The following is a 22,235-nucleotide window of genomic DNA, read 5'->3' as shown; positions in this document are numbered from 1 at the left end:
TTCTGTACGGTGTCACATTTCATCCAAAGAAGACCTGCCAGCCCAGACTTAGCTATAGCCGAAGTCAGCCAGACATGTCAGTGGTTGGGTTTAATGCTAACTTAACAGAAGTAGGTAGTTGAGTTATCTCGAAGTAGTTGAACTCCTACAGGAGTGCTTGTAAATCACAGTCTGTCGTCAGGTTGGCTACAGAGACACTCGGCAAACCGGCTAACGTTACGGATTCGACGTCTTTGGTGTTTGACTATAACTGGTTGGCTAGCGCTGGCTGGCTGGCTGGCTGGCTAGCTAGTGAGCACACCCAAAGTATCGTCACCGTTTGGCTTGTTTTATGCAGCCATGTCTGCGGCCGGAGACTTCGGCAACCCCTTAAGGAAATTTAAATTGGTATTCCTCGGAGAACAGAGTGGTAAGTTACATGTATGTCAGATTTTGGGTGTTTTTCCCCCCCTGCTATAGCAAATAAACGAGCTTCCATACCTGTTGGGTGATTAACGTTAGCGAGCTAACTAGCTAACGCAACTTAGAACAGTGGTGGGCTTTGATGTAAACGTCAGCGACTGGAAGCTAGTGTTAACTTGCTACTTTGCTCAGATCTACATGGCCACAACAGCTCAGCCAGGGCCCTGTTTTGTTATGAGCAACGTTTAGACTCAGATCCTGGCTTTTAAGTAAAGGCGTAACAAGTAATCTCATCCTTACTTGTTAACTAACTATACCTGGAAAGAGCGCAACGAAGTCATGACAGAGCAACTGTTCAAAGTTGCCTAGATTTCACTTGCACTCAATCAACCCCATTGTGGCTTGTCAGTTGGGCTTAATAAAACGTACGGCTAGAAAGATTGTGTATCAATTTCAATAGATATTAGATTCCAACTAGATTGCAGCGGGAAAAAAACACCTGTTTATATGTTTGTGCCATTAATGCGATCAAATAAAGGCCGTCACTCGGGGTTGAAGTCCTCAACATTACTTAGATTACATAAGTAGGATATCAATAAAGCGCTTGACGTAGCGTCAGCTCAAAGAAGGGACGTGGTTGTAAAGAAGGGACGAAGATCACACCAAACTGCTCAATGACATTCCAGTGTTCCTGCTATGTCGCCCGTTTACAACCAATGTGGAGGAGGGGGTGGGTCTGAGAAGGTTGTAGTTATTGAGCTATTTACAAAAATGTTACACAGTGAGTTCATTTTTACTCGACATGAATTGACACATGAAAAGGGTGTCGGGGTTTCATATTGTTAGATGTATGGTACAGCTGTTGAGTGAAACTGAAGATAAAAGCTGCATTTGGGTTAAATTGCTGAGACTGGGAGGCTGAAACACATTCCCAATTCTTGCAATGCTGCGTGCTTACCCTCACACTACGCCGTACTGGAGTAAATGCCATGTCAAGTCTGAATTTTTGTCTCACTTTTATGAGTTTTTCAGAGCTATTTGTTGGTGTTCACCCAGTAAAGTAAAAATGTTGAGTGTTTGTTGATCATCGCACAGTCAACTCTGTTTCCATTTAGCTTTATCACTGGGGCACTGGGAGTTAGGCTGTGTCATCATTGCTTGCCATGAGATGTAACTGATCATGTAACTCAAGTCCTGCAAAACAATTCGAGGCCGGAGAGCAACATTGGGCCACTCTGAGAAGCGAGTTCAGTCATGCCCCCCCCCCCCCCCCCCCAATGAGTACAAGTTTGTAAGAGATATAATAAACCCCTTTGTCTGTTCCCAAACCTGTTCATTATTTAACACTCCAATCCAACTGTTCTTCCCCTGAATTTTAAAAGGATCCACCTTCATCATCCTAGTGCAATCCAGTCTTGAATGGGGAAAACATCTTTTAGTGTCAGCTCCACAACATTCTCCTTGTCTGTTGTAACGACATTCTCCTTGTCTGTTGGCTTATCCGCTGAAATTAATGGAGCACACACAGCTGTGAATCCAAGGGGCTGATAGTGCTTTTTTATTCATTGTTGTTCTTAATTTAGGCAAAAACTCAATATGTTTTTAAATAATGTCCCTATGGTAAGCAGATGCAGTTTACTGAAGGTAAACTACTTCCCGAATACTCCAGCGTCTCTTCTAGACATTGCTTGTGTTCTTGAGCTCCTCCTCAGGCCAAACTTGTCAAATATTGTTGTCACTTGTTGCCACAGATGAGTGGATGCTTTAGAGAAAAAAATGGTTATAAATATTTCACAACTTTTTCTCTTTCAGTGGGAAAGACTTCGCTGATTACCAGATTCATGTATGACAGCTTTGACAATACCTATCAGGTGAATTTGACACTTGCATGCTTCAGCCTTAAAGCTCATATCACTGGAGAATCAAGTTCTTACTGTTCAAAATGGAAATCCGTGAAGTGTAACAATTTTATTTTATACATCTCATTTTCAGGCCACTATAGGAATAGACTTCTTGTCAAAAACCATGTATCTGGAAGACCGAACAGTAAGTTGTTGCAGCAACTTTTTATAATCCGTCCCCATGGCCACTGATTGTCCTTTTCAGTATTTTGAGTTTTCACAATTTCACATTGTAGGCCTACATAGTGTTGCTGTCTTTGTTTCTGGTGAATACATGTCAGAACATAAATTCAGATGGTGCTTGGTGTAGGGCTGTAGTCAACCAAATAAAATCTCGTTTGACTGAAATCGTACCTACTCTTCAACCAATCGATTGGTCATGGGAAAAACGTCTGCATGTTATTATTTCTAGATAAATTTAACTCGGCCACAGTGCACTAAGTGCACTGTACTTGGTAACCTTATTAGCCTAAATGAACTATAAATAAACATAAAAAGCTAATATTTGCAGCATATTAAATCCTTTTAACCTAATGATTTTATATTGAAATGTTAACAAAGGACTCGGAGCTAACTAGCTTGACATGCACCTGCCCATATTCATCCATCCATCCTTTATCCGAACCGCTTATCTTGCTCTCAGGGTCACAGGGATGCTGGAGCCTATTCCAGCAGTCATTGGGTGGCAGGCGTGGAGACACCCTGAACAGGCTGCCAGGCCATCACAGGGCCCACACACACACACACCCACACACATATACATTCATACCTAGGGACAATTTCGTATGGCCAATTCACCTGACCTACATGCCTTTGGACTGTGGGAGGAAACCAGAGCCCCCGGAGGAAACCCACACAGATACGGGGAGAACATGCAAACTCCACACAGAGGATGACCCCCAAGGTTGGACTACCCCGGGGCTCGAACCAAGGACCTTGCTGCGAGGCGACTACGTTAACCACTGCACCACCATGCTGCCCGCCCATATTCATATGATTTCCAAAAATAAAACTATATCAACTGGCGATCCCAATACAAGAACTATTGAGGAATAGACAACATAATTTTAAGATAATTGTTTTTAAACAGGACCTTCCACTATTATTCCAGCCCGCACTGTGTGATGTCTGACTCCGAACCTAGTGGATGATCTCAAAAACACAAAGTAGTCTAATAACTTCAAGCTTTTACTCTTAAATACAAAAAGGCATGTCCGTTTTTAAAAAGAACATTTATTAAACAAACAATCTCAAGGTGGGAACAGTTTAGGCTACATAAAAATCCTATAACAAAGATGGGCTCATCTGTTTGGATTTTTAATCATCAATAAGCTCAAAACTGATGTAAAGTTATTTAGTTCAACACCATAACCGTAGAACAGGTTATTAAACTTTTTTTTTTAAATCCCCAAAACAAAGTGCCTAATTCAAACAAGGCATAGCAGGTCTCCAAGTCTCCCAAAAAAAAAAAGGGCATTTGCAATACCGCATTAGGCTCCAAAAGGAAATAAAGTGCAATTGTCATGGCACGCTGAACTCAGCATTGGTATAAAGGCTGAGTAAGTTAGACATAGGCGGCTCGGTGACGCAGTGGTTAGCGCGGTCGCCTCACAGCAAGAAGATCCTGGGTTCGAGCCCTGGGGTAGTCCAACCTTGGTAGGTCATCCCGGGTCGTCCTCTGTGTGGCATTTGCATGTTCTCCCCGTTTCTGCGTGGGTTTCCTCCTACAGTACAAAGACATGTAAGTTAGGTGAATCGGCCATACTAAATTGTCCCTAGGTATGAGACTGTGTGTGTGTGTGTGCGCGTGTGTGTGCGTGCGTGCGTGCGCCCTGTGATGGCCTGGCAGCCTGTCCAAGGTGTCTCCTCGCCTGCTGTCCAATGGCTGCTGGAATAGGCTGCAGCATCCCCGCGACCCTGAGAACAGGATAAGCAGTTCAAATAATGGATGGATGGAAGTTAGACCTAGCAGTCTCCATTAGGTTGGGCGAGTTCAAAGTTGTGAAGACCGGGGTGTTTCAAAACAACCCCGTTTTCACACGTAGTCTTTCCCTCCTGCCACCGAAACTACACCGAGACTACAGCCCTACCTTGGTGACTTTTTCTCATTTTATAATCTTCAGTGATGTTTCTTTGTAACAAATATATATACACACAAGTTTGTAGCACCTTCTGGCTGTTGGCCCGATGCTTAATTGGAGGAAGGATGGTTTACTTCCTAAACCATCCTTCCTCTACTCGTTTCCTCCCTCAACAAGTTCTCATCCTCTCTTTCCTTATCATCCATTGAATTCTCTTCACTCCTGTGTTGAAATTAAAGACCTTACTTGATCAAATGAGGAGTGTTGGTGGCAAGTGAAGGCTGATTTCCTCCCTCTGGGTCCAGACAGCTCAGACTCTCTGGTGGTCACCTGCATGCAACTTGCTCCGTCCACCTCTTTCTTTTTGTCTACCTTTATCTTTACCTCTCCTCCCTTTCCCCTTCATCTGACACTCAGTTTTACTTAATTTTTCTTCTTTTCCTTGCCATGATTTACCTCATTTTTGACCTCGGTTCATCTTTTTCTTTCAATCATCTTTCCCTCCTTTTTTGTACTCCTCACCACCCAACTCCCCTTCCAATAGATCAGGTTGCAGTTGTGGGACACGGCGGGGCAGGAACGTTTCCGTAGTCTCATCCCTAGTTACATCCGAGACTCTGCCGCTGCCGTCGTAGTGTACGACATCACAAGTAAGTACAAGCGCCCAAGCTCTCGTGTGTGTGTGTGTATGTGTGTGTGTGTGTGTGTGTGTGTGTGTGTGTGTGTGTGTGTGTGTGTGTGTGTGTGTGTGTGTGTGTGTGTGTGTGTGTGTGTGTGTGTGTGATAGAACTGTCGAAAGCCTTCTGAACATGAAGGGATGAGGGAAAGATTAATGAAATGAATCTGAAGATATTTGAGTTCCTGATTTATTGATTTTGTTTTTTTACACTCGTTTTTTTCCTACTTATTACCAAGCCTGTGTGCTTTTTACAGGACTGTCATGAGTCTCTGTGATGGATGTTATGTTAAAAGAATGTTTCATTACTCCAGTTTTAAAACCAGCTGCTTGAATCTCTCAAAAGATGGTCGTTCATGTTGTATATCAGCCATTTATTGATCAGATTTTCTCCAGTTCTCAAAACCATTAGAATTGTTCAAAGCTGTTATTAGGGTGTAGTCTTTAGGCATCAGCCACTGATGTCAGCGGCTCACCAAGCTTGGTTTTTCTAAATGTCATCACTTGGATAGCATAATTTTAACAATTTAACCCCTAATCTATACTAGATGTGTTTTTTCTAGACAGCTGTAAAACATACACCTGATGGAGCTAAAAAATTTCATTGTTGTCAATTATGCAATCTAGACCAGCCGCACCAGGGGCACAGGAGACATGCGTAAGACGTTCATAATTTTTTACTGCTCCGTCAAATTTACGGGTCTGACATCTTTATGCATGCTCAATAATCCAGGTAAGAAAATCAAAGAAGGTTGAATCAGTTCATTTGGACACGTTTATTGACAGACACATTTCATCACTCATCTAAGTGACCTCTTCAGTCTAAAACTGACTGCAGGTATCCCCACCCTTATAAACAATACAGTTGCATAATGACCGAAAACAATGATCAGTTTCATATGTAAATAGGCGTGACCATTAACTACAGTTTCAATGGCCATGTGTATTGTTGACAGAGGATTTGGGATTGTTTGCAATCACAGCATTGTAGGATGGTGACAGATGTACTCTTAGCCCCCCCCCACCCCACCCCACCCCCCAATTTCAGGGATGGTCGTTCCCTCTTCACATAGATGGCCTTTTTGATTCCCCGTTCAAACCAGCGTTCATCCCTATCAAGGATGTGCACATCCTCATCCTTGAAAGAGTGGCCACTGGCCTGTAGATGGATGTAGACTGTGGAGTCCTAGCCTGATGTGTTAGCTCTTCTGTGTTGTGCCATCCTCTTGACCAGCGTGTTTAATTTTCCCCAATGTACAAGTCACGACGATCCTCCCGGCACTTAACAGCATAAACTATATTGTTCTGTTTGTGTCGGAGGACCCAATCTTTGGAGTGGACCAATTTCTGGCACAGCGTGTTTTGGGGTTTGAAAGCAACTGAGACACGGTGTTTGGAAAATGTGTGTCTCAACTGTTCAGACACTGCTGCCACATAAGGTATCACCACTGGTTTACGCTTAGACAGCTGTTGTCATTTTCCTCTCTTCGATCAGGTGGTGCACTGTCTGGGCATCTTCCTGGCTTTGAAAATCGCCAAGTTAAGATAACCACACTTAACCAGGGCCTGTTTAATGAAATATTTGTCAATAAACGTGTCCAGATGAACTGAGTCAACTTTCTTTGATTACAGGTCTGACCTTTTTTTTTTCACTGCATGCATCAGTGAAGCATGTGAATGTAGGAGTTCACATTAAAAATAATCAACATGGAGTCATATTGAAATTTATAAACAGTGACAGCTGGTGGTGATATTGGGTGGGTGGGCTAACAATGCATTATACCCATCAATAGTTCACACTGCAGCATCACATAAGAGATACCGAGTTACAGCAACCCACAAATGACCTGATGCCAAAAACCCCTCTCTGTATGTCTTATACATACACACACTCTCTTTGTAATTTTATCGGATAAATGTTTCAAATCCACAATTCCTTGTTGGGTCCAAGCAGTGTCTCCTCCAAAAAGCAAGCATCGCAAACAAAAAGTGGTTTCTTAGCTTCATTTGCCATTAGCTAGTCATTTCGTTAAAACCAGGTAACACAAACTTACAATTTTGTCGTTTATCCTTTTGTGTTATACAAACGTCGTTTGGACAATGCGTTCCCAGTCTCTTCACTTTCAATTTTTCCTCCAAAGACATCGAAGAAAATGATTGATAAAGTAACTAATTCACCTTGTTCATGCTAACGCCCATGCTCACCTTTCCCTCCCCACTCTCGCAAGTAGCACCTCACTATATGTAGCCAAGTCAGCTGTCATTGGTCAAAAGTTGGTGGGCTGATGGCTGAATTTAGCCCAAATGATCAGCAAATCAAGGGGGTGTGTCACAACGCCTGTCATTCACTTACTACAAAGATGAGTGGATGTGGATGCTACTGTTTGGGCTGTAAAAAAAAAATAAACCCATTTAGATATATTATGGGCTTTTCTTGTGACTGTTTGGTGCTGTTGCTGTTCTAGGCCCCACCAAAATTGAAAACAATCTGTTCTAAGGTTTTCTTAATTAGGATTTTCTCATCTTTATTGTAGAAGATAGGGAGGGCTTAGCCTTGTTAGCCCATTTATACTAGCCGTCCCTGTGTATAAAGCTGATTATAAAAAGCAGTTTTTTTGTGTTTTTTTTTTTTTAGTCATGCATTTGAAACCATAACTTCTATTTTCAGACATTAACACACACTGTTTGGGCAAAATCAGATACAAAGATAAAGCCGTGCGGAGAACTCCGGCACTCAAATAAGAGGCTATTCATTATTACCATCGGTCACTTGACTTTCTCGTTGCCACCATGTTGGATCACAACCTAGTTGTGGATACGTGTAGCAACCGTTTGTTTATTCTATGCAACGTGTTCTTGCTGCTTGTTTTTGCTCAAAAGTGTGTTTATAAGTTAAGAAAAGTTAATTCTTACTTTGTAAAAGTATTGCCTGCTGCCATTTGTTATCTAGGGAACAGTTTTTTTTAACATGATAAGTACCTGGCTCTGACTGAAGTAGGAAAATTCTTCGAGTTAGTCCCTACCGTTTTAGGCCATAAGCCTACCCAATCAAAAGGAGTTCATCAATCATGGTTAACTTTTGTGCAGTCGCTGGGTGTTCAAACAGAATTGGAAGGGACAAGAAATATTTTTTCAGATTACCAAAAGTTATCACATCAAGGTGAAGATGCAAAATTAATTTCAGAAGAGAGAGGAACTGTCTGGTTGGTTCAGATTAGCAGATCAGATTGGACCATGGAGAAGCAAACCAACACCAGAGTTTGTTCGGATCAGTTCGTCTCTGGGAAACCAGCTGCTCTTTCTGACAAGGTGAACATGGACTGGGCACCTACTTTAAACTTGGGACACAACAAATTCAGGCCTCCTGCAGATTCATCACTGAATTGAATCGTTAGAGGTCAAAAAGAGAAACAACAAGCAAACCAAGATGAAGGCAATCAGACTCCTGTCAAGTTACCGAACAATAAGGACGGATACATCGAAACTGCATTGGTAACAAAGGATGTATCTTGTCAAACTGATATGACCTGTGAAGAGATTTATGACTTGGAAAAAGGTATGAAAATGCAGTAGCAAAGCTTGATAAGTTATCCTTTACTGAAGAATCATTGAAGCAAGATGTCAAAAGTTGCAGTATACACAGGGCTTCCAAATTTTCTCACCCTGTCTTCAGTATTTAGCCTTGTTGAGCCAAATACAGTGCATCTGGAAAGTATTCACACCCCTTCACTTTCCCCACATTTTGTTATGTTACAGCCTTATTCCAAAATGGATTAAATTCCTTTTTTTCCCTCATCAATCTACATACAATACCCCATAATGACAAAGTGAAAAAGGTTTTGTAGAAATTTTTGCAAATTTATTAAAAATAAAAAACTGAAATATTGCATGTACATAAGTATTCACACCCTTTACTCAGTATTTGGTTGAGGCACCCTTGGCAGCAATTACAGCCTCAAGTCTTCTCTGGTATGAAGCTACAAGCTTGGCACACCTATATTTGGGCTATTTCTCCCATTCTTCTTTGCAGATCCTCTCAAGCTCTGTAAGGTTAGATGGGGAGCGTCGCTGCACAGCTATTTTCAGGTTTTTCCAGAGATGTTCAATGGGGTTCAAGTCTGGGCTCTAGCTGGGCCACTCAAGGACATTCACAGACTTGTCCCAAAGCCACTCCTTCGTTGTCTTGGCTGTGTGCTTAGGGTCATTGTCGTGTTGAAAGGTAAACCTTCGCCCCAGTCTGAGGTCCTGAGTGCTCTGGAGTAGGTTTACATCAAGGATCTCTCTGTACTTTGCTCCATTCATCTTTCCCTCGATCCTGACTAGTCTCCCAGTTCCTGCCGCTGAAGTACATCCCCACAGCATGATGCTGCCACCACCATGCTTCACTGTAGGGATGGTATTAGCAAGGTGATAAGAGGTGCCTGGTTTCTTCCAGACGTGACGTTTGGCATTCAGGCCAAAGAGTTCAGTCTTGGTTTCACTAGACCAGAGAATCTTGTTTCTCATGGTCTGAGAGTCCTTTAGGAGCTTTCTGGCAAACTCCAAGCGGGCTGTCATGTGCCTTTTACTGAGCAGAGGCTTCCATCTGGCCACTCTACCATAAAGGCCTGATTGGTGGAGTGCTGCAGAGATGGTTGTCCTTCTGGAAGGTTCTCCCATCTCCACAGAAGAACGCTGGAGCTCTGTCAGAGTGACCATCGGGTTCTTTGTCACCTCCCTGACCAAGGCCCTTCTCCCCCGATTGCTCAGTTTGGCTGGGCGGCCAGCTCTAGGAAGAGTCCTGGTGGATCCAAACTTCTTCCATTTACGAATGATGGAGACCACTGTGCTCTTTGGGACCTTCAAAGCTGTAGAATTTTTTTTGTACCCTTCCCCAGATCTGTGCCTCAATACAATCCTGTCTTGGAGGTCCACAGACAATTCCTTTGATTTCATGGCTTGGTTTCTGCTCTGACATGCACTGTCAACAGTGGGACCTTATATAGACAGGTGTGTGCCTTTCCAAATCATGTCCGATCAACTGAATTTACTACAGGTGGACTCCAATCAAGATGTAGAAACATCTCAAGGATGATCAATGGAAACAGGATGAACTTGAGCTCAATTTTGAGTGTCATAGCAAAGGGTGTGAATATTTATGTACATGCAATATTTCAGTTTTTTATTTTTAATAAATTTGCAAAAATTTCTACAAAACCTTTTTCACTTTGTCATTATGGAGTATTGTGTGTAGAATGAAGAGGAAAAAAAAGGAATTTAATCCATTTTGGAATAAGGCTGTAACATCACAAAATGTGGGGAAAGTGAAGGGGTGTGAATACTTTCCGGATGCACTGTATACCTTCAACACAGTTCTTCATTGACAAAATTTCAGCAGTTCGTGGTACTTTTTACTGCAGCTGAGGCTTAATCTGTCTGTTGAAGATACAGCATACAGATTCGATTTATCCAAGTCTACCATATCAAGAATATTCCTACGGATGCTAGACATTGCCTTTGTTAGGTTCTCATTTTTGATTAGATGGCCAGAAAGAGAAGAAATATGGAAAACAACACCACTTACATTTTGACAGCATTTTGGGACCAAAGTGACAGTAGTGATAGACAGCTTTGAAGTTTTTGTGGAGAAACCTTTGAGTTTACTTGCAAGGGCACAAATTTTCAACATAAGCATCACAATACCGTAACATTTTTGATTGGAATTTCTTCACAAGGCGTTATAACATTCATCGCTAAGTCATGGGGTGGAAGAGGCAGTGATAAATTCATCACTGAAAATTGTGGACTGCTGGATAATCTACTGCCAGGTGATGTCATTCTTGCTAATGGGGGATTTAATATTGAAGAAAGTGTTGCCCTTTATTATGGAGAAGTTAAAATCCCAGCATTTACTAGAGGGAAGAAACAACTTTCTGCACATGATGTGGAGAGTACAAGAAAAATGGCCTCTGTAAGGATTCACATTGAGAGAGTGATTGGACTTGTACGTAAAACATACCGAATCCTGCAGGCTACCCTTCCAACAGACTATTTAAATACAAAAGATGTTAATGGTGTAACAACAATTGATAAAATTGCTTTGGTTGCTTGTGCTTTATCAAATACTTGCAATAGCATAGTTCTTGCAGAATAAATTGGGTTTCAAACTTTCATCGTAAAGTACTTAGCTACAAGTTCTGGTAGTAGGCAGTTCTTAAAAAAGGAAGATGCTTCAGCAACAGTAGTTTTCCACATCTCTTTATCAGGCAGGATTCTTTCAATGAATACATCTTTCTCTGTCCACAAGACAAAATCTCCAAAGATGGCTTCTTTATACAGGTTTATCTGGCTCTGTACCTGGTAATAATATACATGAGATCTTGTTAATTGCATACCACCACTACACTCGACAAGGCAAAATTTTTTCTTTTTTAGGTCAGCTTCAATGCTTGAGTCATGTATGCAAAAAGGGCACTTTATTTCTAATGAACCAATCCCACAAGAACAATATGTGATTCCATCTGGGGATACAAGCATGAAGGGTAGATCCTTTGAAATCACAAAGCCACAGTCCTTTACTTTAAAATTTGTATGTTTTGTTCGAGAGCTTCTCTATGCAGATGACTCAGCTCTGGTTACCAATGATCCTGGAGAAATGCAAGAAATAGTAGACCGCTTCTCTTCAGCGGCTACCCTCTTTGGACTGAAGATCAACATCTCGCCACCTACTCAGAAAAGCCCCGAAGAAGGTCAGCCCAGTATTTTGGTTAATGGAGCAAAATATCTGGGCAGTGCTGTGACAGATACAAACTCTTCTGACTTTGAAGTGGACAGAAGAATCCAAGCAGCCACAAAAGCCTTCGATGCCCTCCACAAACGACTTTGGTCCCAACATGACATTAGGTTGACAACAAAGGTCAAGGTCTCCAACACAGCTGTTCTCCCATCTCTACTATACTCCACTGAATGCATGACCCTATATTGCAGGCACACCAAGAGGCTCACCAGCATACAGCTTCGTCATCTGTGAAAGCTGCTGCGAATCAGATGGGAAGACAAGGTGCCCGACGTGGAAGTATTGAGATGTGCTGGTACTGTCAGTGTTGAAGCCCTAATAACAGCCTCCCAGCTCAGATGGGCCGGCCACGTGAGAAGAATGCCAGACAACCATCTACCAAAAGAGGTTTTCTACGGGGAGCTGTGCCAGGGAAAAAGAAAGCAGGGAGGCCAGAAGCTGCGCTTCAAAGATGTGCTCAAGCACCACATGAAGATCTGTGGCATAGATGACTCTAGCTGGGAGACTGTGGCCCTGGACAGACGGGAGATGGCGCTCCACAGTAAGGCAATCGAGAACAGCTGTTGAACAAGAGACAAGAAGCCTATCATAAGGCCCACCATGCACAACATAACAGACCAACTCAAACAACATTTGTCTGTGACAAATGTGGATGATATTGTCGCTCTAATGCGGGCCCGATGGCCCACAGGCCTGCTTTTTGAGCTTAAACTGCATCACAGTCATCGTCGTTTCGATGGACTGCCGAAGGAGGGTATGCATCAAGTGCCACTTTTTCATGGGTGCATCCCCATCTTGTTGCCTCAGTAGTGAAACTATATAAGTGAGGGTAACAAATTCTCTTACGAGGCTTAGAGAAGGGCACTTGATATTTGTCCTACAGCAAGATTTTAATGTTGATGAGGAAATGCGTCCTGCCTTGAATTGTAGCCAAAGCTTAGATTTTGCCTGTTCCCGAGTTAGCTCTTCAACACATTTCATTTGCTGATCAGTTACACTCACGTCAATCTTTCCACAATGATCAATTAATTGTTCATATGTCATGGCATGTTTCTTCATCATTTAGTTCTGATAAAACCTTTGGCATCGGCCTGTTCAGTGATGCTGGGATGTAGCTATCTGAAAAGGCTCAATCAGTGAAAGAATAACAAGTTTCTGTTCATTTCCACTGAGACTTTTGTAAAACTTTGTAATTTCATCATGTGTTGGAGGAGGTACTGCAGTAGTGGAAGATGTCTGGGTATTTCTTTGCCTCACTTCCCTTTGATCAATTGTAAGGTCCAAGTTTCTTCTTAGATTAAGGGGCAGTGAAGTCTATTTCAGACACCGTACTGTAGGGTACCTTTTCCAAAGACGGAGGAAGCATCCAGTATGCCTTCTTCTCTGTGCATGTCTTCAAATCCCTGATTCTTACTGTTGCCTCTATGGCAAAGAGGAGAGCTGCAACAGGAGTACATGACTCACTAAGGCCTGCCATACAATTGCAATGTCCAGCTAATATTTGCCCATCCTTTTTTGAAATTATCCAGGGGTAGAGGGCTGTTTCATTCATTCTTTGTGAGTGGCATACCTGGAAAGAAGTAAGATAAGAAATTAAAATTGAATAGCATTAGGCATCTAAAGTATCAAATGAATTGCACATCCTTGTTGTTAATTAAAGCAAATGATATCAAAACAAACAATGAATGAGAAGTTTAAGTTTGGACAATAACATTAACCTCTGCTTTATTGGACAGGGTCCATTTCAAATGAATGCACAGTACAGAAGAATGAAATATTTTCTTATGTTATCTTACCTTGCAGTGAACAAGGATGTCCCCATTGGAGGCTTTAAGCAATGATATTTCTTTAACCCAGCCACACAAAAAAGGATTGTAGGCCTCTAGACTCTTGAAATTCTTAAGTTCTTCATGGCTGTAGGCACTCTTTGTAAATAGCAGGTAGTTCACAATATCTGTATATGTTATTGTAGGATATTCAGCCAGGCTTGTGGTCCAGTTCTTTTTAGGAACAAAATATGGATCGATGCCATCTACTAAGCTTATCTTCTCTTGATATCGGTTTTTTGCTTTTGACTCGAGTGAATCAAAATAGTTCTTTAGACATGCCATTATAGGCCTAAATGATTGAAATGGCAAGCAAAGAGCAAAACTTCTTTCAGTAAGTCAGAGCCAGTAAAGTACTTATCAAGTTTTAAAAATAACGGAAATAACTGTTCCCTAGATAACAAATGGCAGCAGACAATAATTTTACGAAGTAAGAATTTACTTTACTTAAACTTTTAAATGCATTTTCGAGCAAAAATAAAGCGGCGAGAATACAGGTTGCATAGAATAAACAAACAGTAGCTACACATATCCACAGCTAGGTTGTGATCCAACATGGTGGCAATGATAAAGTAACGTGACTGATGGGAATAATGAACATAATATTTATAGTCTTGTTTTACCATTTTTTTTTTTCAGCCTTCCCTACTAGACAGTGGTAGCCTATGACAAAAGTTTGTTTTTGACCTGCAAACAAATTGTTTTGAACGAGATAATACAACCAACTGTACTTTACCATTGTTGTGGTTAAATCAATTAAATACAGTGAAATGTTGTGCTCATCTTCCACACTCATCTTTGTGGTGTCATTATCCCCTGAAACTCCAATCCTCTGCTTCTTGTCTCTATATGTGCTTTTGCTTCCTGTATCAGATGTCAACTCCTTCCAGCAAACCACAAAATGGATTGATGATGTCAGAACAGAGAGAGGAAGCGATGTCATCATCATGCTGGTGGGAAACAAGACAGACCTTGCAGACAAAAGGTAGTCTGTTTTTACCCTCTGTCATACAAGTCGTGGAGGACTCTCCATGGGCATAGACTGATGTCATTGATTGTTGGCTTGTCAATATTTAGGTCTGCGAGCCATTCCCTGAGGCAATTTCAGCTCAAAGAGAGAATTTGTAGCCCTTTGTAGGGGTCAGCTGTGATTTATAGACCTCCTTCCCAATAATAGTTATCAACAACCTCTCTCTTAAAACATGATGCAACTTTAGCTTCAAATAACGTCAAAATAATTTTGATTGTACACTGACTTTTAATGGAGAGAATGGTGCCTCGCTCTTCCCACTCCGTGCCCCAAACACCTGTTCTTACACTATGTAACTTGGATTGAGCGGGTACGACCTCCTGCGAGCGATATTTTTTTTCTTAGGATAGTGAAGTCATGACCCGCCCTCCTCTGCCTGATTGGCTAGTACTCATTCCTTTCATTGGTTGGGTTGGTTGGTCACGTGAATGTTTGGTTAGGGTAAGCCAATCAGAGGCAGAGTAGGGCGGGTCATGCCTTTGCCATCCTAGGAAAAAAAATCTCTCGCAGGAGATCGTACTTCCTCAAGTGCAAGAATGAGGCGCAGCATGGGAATGAAAGAGGCACCATTCTCCCTATTACAAGTCAGTGTACCATCAATATGATTTTGAAGCTGTTATTTTGAGGTAAGAAAAAAAATTGCATAATGTTGATTTAATCGTTTTGAAATTATGTAATTTATTCTACAGCTCAATATTTGACACTGGTAATTATATGCGGCAACTGCATTGGTTGGATTCAGGTCTAATGTGTGATATATAATTGAATTCGGAAGTGTGTTTTCTGATCCATTCTGTCCGACTTTCTGCATCCTTTTTCCCTCTGCGTCTCTTAACCCCCCCTTTCTACCATAGGCAAGTATCTATTGAGGAGGGCGAGCGGAAGGCCAAAGAACTAAATGTAATGTTTATTGAGACTAGTGCTAAAGCGGGCTACAATGTTAAGCAGGTAAGAGTGTGTTTGAGTCGTGCTCTCTTGCCTCGGTGCAAATGCTGCCACCTAGGTTCTCTCTCAGGTCACTTACCGCAAACCAGAGCTCAAGCTGGGGGAGAAGTGTCAGACTATTGAACAATCTGTCATGCAATCTACTCCATTTTCATTTGGACCTGTAAACGTTCATTAACATTTGATCTTATTTAAAAGTGACAGTGGGTAAATTGATAATGTCTCATGTAAAGGGCTTTGGTGTTGCAGTTCATGTCAGGATCAAACTTTTAGTTTGGGAATCCATCTCCTTTTGTGGAGCTTAGTTGACACTTGGTGTGCCAGGCGGCTCTCAGACATGAGCATAGGTGGCAGCGGAAAGGGGCACGGCTTATTCATCCACTTAGACAAATTCACATTGTTTTTGTTTTTCTCTTGTCCCCTTTGCTGGTGTGTCTGATCTGTGGTGGTGTATGCGCGTACAATTGTCTGTCTGTGCGTGCGTGTTCTGTGTTGTGGCTCATCATAGACAGATAACCACAGAGGAGGGAGAACAGAGAGCGAAAGAGATGAATGTTCTGTTTATTGAAACAAGTGCAAAGACAGGCTACAATGTCAAACAGGTAGAACACGTGCACATTTGTGCGTGTGCATTATGTTTGCAGTGCTCATGCTCTCATCTGGCAGCTTCCAACTAAATCTTGAGTTTCTGCATAAAGGTGTGCTCCAAGAGATTGCTTCTTTTGCATTTAGCGGGCTTTGTGGATATGCTTTCAAACGCTCTCCCACCTTCTACAGTGAGTGTGATCTGTATAAGCCACACTTTGATTCTAAAACCCTAGTGGTGGGTCAGAGTTTGCAAACCATTAATCCTTACCATTTGATTAGAACAGTAGCAGTAACTGGTGCTGTGAAATCTGCATGTATCTGTATGATTAGGTGATGCTTGTAATTGGGCTTTGGGCATGTACTATATATAAAAAAAAATCATACATATAAAATTTCTCTTCAAATCCATTTGAAGTTGTTAATCATTTTTGATCAAGCAAACTGTATAAAGGAACTCATTATATTCTCTTTACAAACTTTATACATTGCTGAAATACTGCCATATTGTGGCCAATACACATTTTGTTAAACTATCAATGGCATACAAACTCCACTCTGAGTTCTTTCCACTGTTTTGAGTGTCTGGACAAGTAAATATATAATGTTGCATATGTCATGAGAACATACACAGCACACAGACCTGATTTCCGCTGATGTCTCTGCCAGGCTGTTATTGTATTTCACCCTCTGACAGATTAGATCTCATTCTCTCTCCCTACAGCTTTTCCGGCGTGTGGCCGCTGCCCTCCCTGGCATGGACACCACACAGGACAAGAGCAGAGAAGACAGTATCCTTTTTGTTCATGTCAGCTCATGTTTGTTCCTGGTGAACCCATATCCTGAGCTTGATTTATTTGGACAGCAACTCACTGAAAAATCTTTATTGGGTATAACCTCAAGGTACTGAAATACTTTTTGCTGAGTCAGATTGGTAACACGTACTCGAATGGCAACTATTTGTTTTGAAATGCAAAGTCTGTTTGGTAATTTGTCCCATTAGCTCTTGGTTTTGTTTGCAGATTAAAGTACCTTTTTTTTTCTTCTGCCAAAAGTCTCCAGTGTCCATATACTTAATATTTATTAATATTTAATATATGCCAGAAATACTTTTAATATTTCCATGAGATGTACGGTCTCAAATCTCATTTCTGAACCTCTTGATTTGCCCCTTAACTTTTACTCCCCCCAGTGATTGACGTAAACCTTGAGAAGCCACCAGAACAAACTGTCAGTGAAGGAGGTTGTTCCTGCTAATGTTGCCTCTCTGTTTCCCCTTCTGGCTTCTCCTCAAATGCAGTCTTTTTCTGTACTGTACTGTACTCATCAGTATCCCCTCCTAGCACCTCTACCAGCACCTTGAAGCCACAGCTCTGTTCACCCCAGCCTGAAATAGAACACTACATCCGTTATCCTCACTGTTTAGAAAACCTCCTCACGCCCTGAAAGTGATAATTCACCTTGGCAGTACATCATCACTTTTTGACAAACATATTTTGCTTTGACTCATGAACAGTCACATCCTGTCCTAAGCCTTTTTTTCTGAACTGAGTTGTGATAGATGCAAAAAATAAAGCAAGAGTTCCACATCAGTGGTGATTATTGAGAAGATTGTGGAGTATATTTAAAAGATGAAAGCTATCAAATGAAATGACGGATACCCAGGGCACACCCATGTTTTCTGTTCATGAGCTCAAATTGGGATATGTAGGGTAAAAAGGGAGAATGTTCTCTATAAGTGAAGTCATGTTTTAAGCTCAATAAGCACAAAGTGGATGTGATGTGTATCTGTTGGCAGTTCGGACATAACTTGTGTTGTTGCAATGAAGTGGAAAGCATTCACTGTTACAAATGCATTGTTTTTTATAGAATAATACACAGAATTGGTTGTTATGCCAAAAGACTGATATCTCAAGTTTTACACTGAACAACCAAGATGCAGTCACAGTGAGGGATGGCAGCAGCTGAGGGCTTGTTTTAAATTGACTTTGAACTTGAGCCGCCCGTCTCTGAAGAACTCGACCACCAGAGCCGCATCTCAACAGTACACCAGCTTGAAGCGATGACTCACAACACCAACACAAAACTTGGAACTATATATCACCCACAACCACACACATCAAAATGATACCGTCTGTAAACGGCAACGTCATCACAACTCAATACGCATTACCGTCCTTTTTTTTTTCTACCCACATTTCACCATAGGCATGATTTAAACCCGACTTTCCCTTTGCTGCCATTTTCTTCCATTTTTTTCCCTTATAGTTCATTTTATTTCTAAAGACTACAACTATTGTAGAGCAAAAATACTGCTTTGATTATTAGTGTTTAAGGGAAAGAATTTCATATCTTAAGATTGTCATAATCGTTACAAAACCTGTAATAAACATTAGTTATGGATACATGCCTTTTAAAGTTAAATTGTAGAGGGCTTCCTTGGCTTGGGTTTACCTAGTTTTGTTGAGTTTGGTATGAAGTTTGAACCACCTCTTTTGGCTTTGATCTTTTGTTAGTGATTATTCCACATGTGTATTTAATCCACATTGACTCGTAATATTTATTTCTACTGGATTTTGTTTCTTTTTTATGGCTGTTAATATCTTCACTTATGGACCTAGTCCTAAATTGTTAATTAAATATGCATCCATTTTGGACCACCTTAATACAACAGTGGCCACGGAACACCTCTTGTTCCTTCTGCTGTATTTCAATGCCGATGTGATCACACTGCTAATTCTGTGCAATCTTTTTTTGTGTGTGTATTTACGGAGGAATGTCCACCAGTTTTTGCAACATAGTCTTTTAACATTTACGTCGGGAATGGTTTTAAATGAAAGGATAGAAGAGAACTCATCACTGTTGCTGGAATTCATCAGTGTCTTTTTGACACTGCAACAAAACTCCACATTAAGTGGTTGAAATATCCTTTTTGATGTTTGAATTATAAATAAATGCTAGTCCAAACAAACTACAATGAGTCACCCCTCTTTATTCACCAAAAGATAAAAATGATTTATTAATGTTTCAAAGCCCATGTCTTTTGCTTGGTTTCAAGTGCCACAGTGGCAACATTTGTGCACCAGTCTGAAAAGGCCTACAATGGCAAATGGTGTAATTATATGTAAGTAGCCAAATTCAAACTAAGCAAATTTTCAATAAACGCTTCCCAAATTTGACTATGAGTGTGGGTGTAATTAACAATGGACACAGCTGGAAAAGAATTTCACTGGTTACAATGCACCCCACTAAAATTAATCCAGAGAGTTAGCGCACATATTAGGGCATACCGTTACAGAGCGGATAAAAGCACCAAATTTTGCATGAGGCTTCTCTAGGACCAACTAAAGGATTTTAGGGTAGGAGCCCCACAAAAATATTGAAAATACCCATACAGAACACAAAAGTTGTTCTTATATTCAAAAAAATATTTTTTCTGAGTCATAAAGAGGACATTGATGATAAATTGTTATTTATTGCACACAAAAGAAGTTGAAACTGATTTTTAATTGTCCCCTGATTATTAACCCCCCCCCTAATGATGTGTAAAACGGAGTACAAAGACACCTGGTGCCTGTACATCTTCCATATAGCCCTGCACACAATAGGCGGAAATTCAAAAAAAGTGAGAAAAATGCCCTGTTCATCATGGAGAGTGTTATCTTTTTAATTTTTGTTTTAGATTTTAGCATCAAGTTGTTCAATATACAAATACTGTCACTATATATTCAGACCACCAGATGGCGCTACACAAAATAGCTCAACTGTCAAAATGAGTTTCCCTCCATAACTCATCACATATTAGCATTGTCTCAATGCAACACAGTCTCCCACAGAGCTGCAACCAAACAAGTGAAATTCAGGTAAAAATCATAATAATAATCAATGAAAATGTGCTGTATGTTGCTATATGAGCATATGGAAGTAAAGATGATTAGCTAAGCTATCGCCATTAAACAGCTAATGCTAGCACAGAGGTCTGTTTTTCAGCTAGCAACTAGCTAGGGCTTGTCAAAAATGTTAGCTGGTGCAATCTGGAATAGTTGTTGTGTATCCACCTTAAAAGTTATTTACTTAAATCTAGTTTTGATATATTTATTTGAAGTACATGGCTTTTGCCAGAATGGCTTTTAATTTGTTCCATTGTTTCTGTGACAGTGAAACCTCAACATGATTCTGAACTCTGCCAGAAAGCTATAACTCAGCATGCTTATAACGCAGCCTAGAGCCTCACACAGGGCTGAAACAAAACAAGTTCTAATTCAGGTAAATACAATAGCAATTCATTAACAATAAGCTGTATGTTGCAAAACAGCAAACACTAATTTAATTGCATTACCTTGATCAATTTGTTCCATTATTTGTGTGACAGTTTGTGAGTTCACAACATGAAACTGGACTCTACCAGAGAGCCATATCTCAGCATGATTATAATGCAGAGTTGCAATCAAAAGTGAACACAACTCAGGTAAATCATATAATACTACATAAACAATGTATGTTATTAAGCAGACCATAGTAAAAGCTCAGTTTGTTGCACTATCAAGATTAATTGGTTCCAATATTTTGGCAGTGACAGTTTTTTGAGGCCTCAACATGGAATTGAACTGGGATCACTGTATCATTTGCCAGAAGGACACTGCTGAACCATTAAGATGTCCCTTGAGAGGGCTGAGAGAAGTGATGACGATAACTTAGATGCTTACAGTTCCTTTTTGTCTAATGTAGAGCAATTCCGTGCCATTGATGCTCTTCCAGTGAAACTCTTGTTTGGGGATGATCAAACTGCAAGCGATTTTGCATCCCATTCTGCTTCTTGGCACAAATCTTGCCATCTGAAATTCAACAATTTTAAGCTGGCAAAGAAAAAACGGAAGGGACAACGGAATCCTGAGAAAAAGCTAGAGAAGCGACAAAGACTAGATAGTCAAAAGTGCTTCTTCTGTGAGAGTGGTACAGATCGAGGAGCTCTCCATGCAGTGTCAACATTCAATGCTGATGAAACAATCTGAACTATGATTACTGAAGTAAATGACACTAAGCTTATGCCCAAGATAGTTGGAGGAGATTTGATGGCAATGGAGGCAAAATACCATTTACCATGCCTAGTCAAATTGAGGAATCAACATCGAAGTATGACTCGAAAGTCAGGCCAATCTCCCGAAAATAGTGATGAAAAAATGAATGAATCTCGAGCTTTCGTAGAACTGATCAACTACATTGAGAAATCTGTGGACTCTGGAGTTCTTCTCTTCAAGCTGTCTGAGCTCCACTCACTGTATGTAAATCGCCTCGAGAAGCTGGGGATCAAGAAACAAGTCAACAAAACCAGGCTCAAGGGTCATTTACTTGAACACTTGCCAGAGACACAAGCACAGTATGATGGGAAGAATACACTTCTCATTTTCAATGGAGGAAGGAGAAATATGTTAAAGGAAGCCCTGAACAAACGTAATCTTGATGAAGATGCTTTCATTCTAGCAAAAGCAGCAAAGATAATCAGAAATGACATATTCAACCACTCTGGCTTCCACTTCACTGGCTCCTTCCCCTGGTCCCTCTATTCTTTGCCTTGGACCATGTGAACTATTCAAGATGGAAGTCTGTCCATATCAGGGACATGAAGTCTTTGCCCAGCTCTATAAAGGATGAGTTTGAGAAGAATTCACACTGGGTTATTTCCAAGACATACAACAAGTTCTCTGCAATTCCCTTTGACCAAGCTCATGAACAGGAGAACAAGTATGTGAAAGGTTCAGGGGGTGCAGTGGGCCTTACGGAAAACCCAGATGCCTTCAGACGATGGATGCTCTCCAGCCCAGAGTTGGCAAGATTGCTAAGGGAATTTGAAGATGGATATCTCAAAGAAGATAATGAAGAGAACTTCCAGCACCACGAGCAGGGTCTTGCAACGCAGAACACCTTTCAGAGACAAATCAAAATTCTATCTGAAACCATGAAAAGAATGGGAAATCCTTTCTTGGATGATTTCAAAGATCTTGTGACTCTTGACA

At 41.0% G+C, this 22,235-nt stretch overlaps 1 protein-coding gene across 2 annotated transcripts; it reads left to right on the top strand.

The window, feature by feature from the left end:
* The first annotated feature begins 59 nt into the window (after positions 1 to 59).
* Positions 60 to 19,380, top strand: rab6a (RAB6A, member RAS oncogene family). 2 transcript variants are annotated; one of them, XM_056285443.1, is made up of 8 exons: positions 60 to 409; positions 2,215 to 2,273; positions 2,395 to 2,448; positions 4,929 to 5,034; positions 14,535 to 14,646; positions 16,145 to 16,238; positions 16,946 to 17,012; positions 17,414 to 19,380. In XM_056285443.1, the coding sequence occupies exons 1-8, from the start codon at positions 340 to 342 to the stop codon at positions 17,476 to 17,478; spliced, it is 627 nt and encodes a 208-aa protein (XP_056141418.1). In that variant the 5' UTR covers positions 60 to 339; the 3' UTR covers positions 17,479 to 19,380. The 2 variants fall into 2 exon arrangements, with proteins under 2 accessions (XP_056141418.1, XP_056141419.1); XM_056285444.1 differs by lacking the exon at positions 16,145 to 16,238 and adding an exon at positions 15,546 to 15,639.
* The last annotated feature ends 2,855 nt before the right edge of the window (positions 19,381 to 22,235 follow it).

The sequence above is a fragment of the Lampris incognitus genome, chromosome 8 (genome assembly GCF_029633865.1).
Source record: "Lampris incognitus isolate fLamInc1 chromosome 8, fLamInc1.hap2, whole genome shotgun sequence".
NCBI lineage: Eukaryota > Metazoa > Chordata > Actinopteri > Lampriformes > Lampridae > Lampris > Lampris incognitus.
Note: the sequence above shows the minus strand (reverse complement) of the source record. Positions and strands in the feature narration are given on the sequence as shown.

Excerpts from the sequence above, each read along its gene's own strand:
- rab6a (XM_056285443.1), top strand. The coding sequence starts at position 340 with ATGTCTGCGGCCGGAGACTTCGGCAACCCCTTAAGGAAATTTAAATTG. Across the intron at positions 2,449-4,928 it reads TGTATCTGGAAGACCGAACA|ATCAGGTTGCAGTTGTGGGA; the intron begins GTAAGTTGTTGC and ends CCCTTCCAATAG. Across the intron at positions 5,035-14,534 it reads CGTAGTGTACGACATCACAA|ATGTCAACTCCTTCCAGCAA; the intron begins GTAAGTACAAGC and ends TTCCTGTATCAG.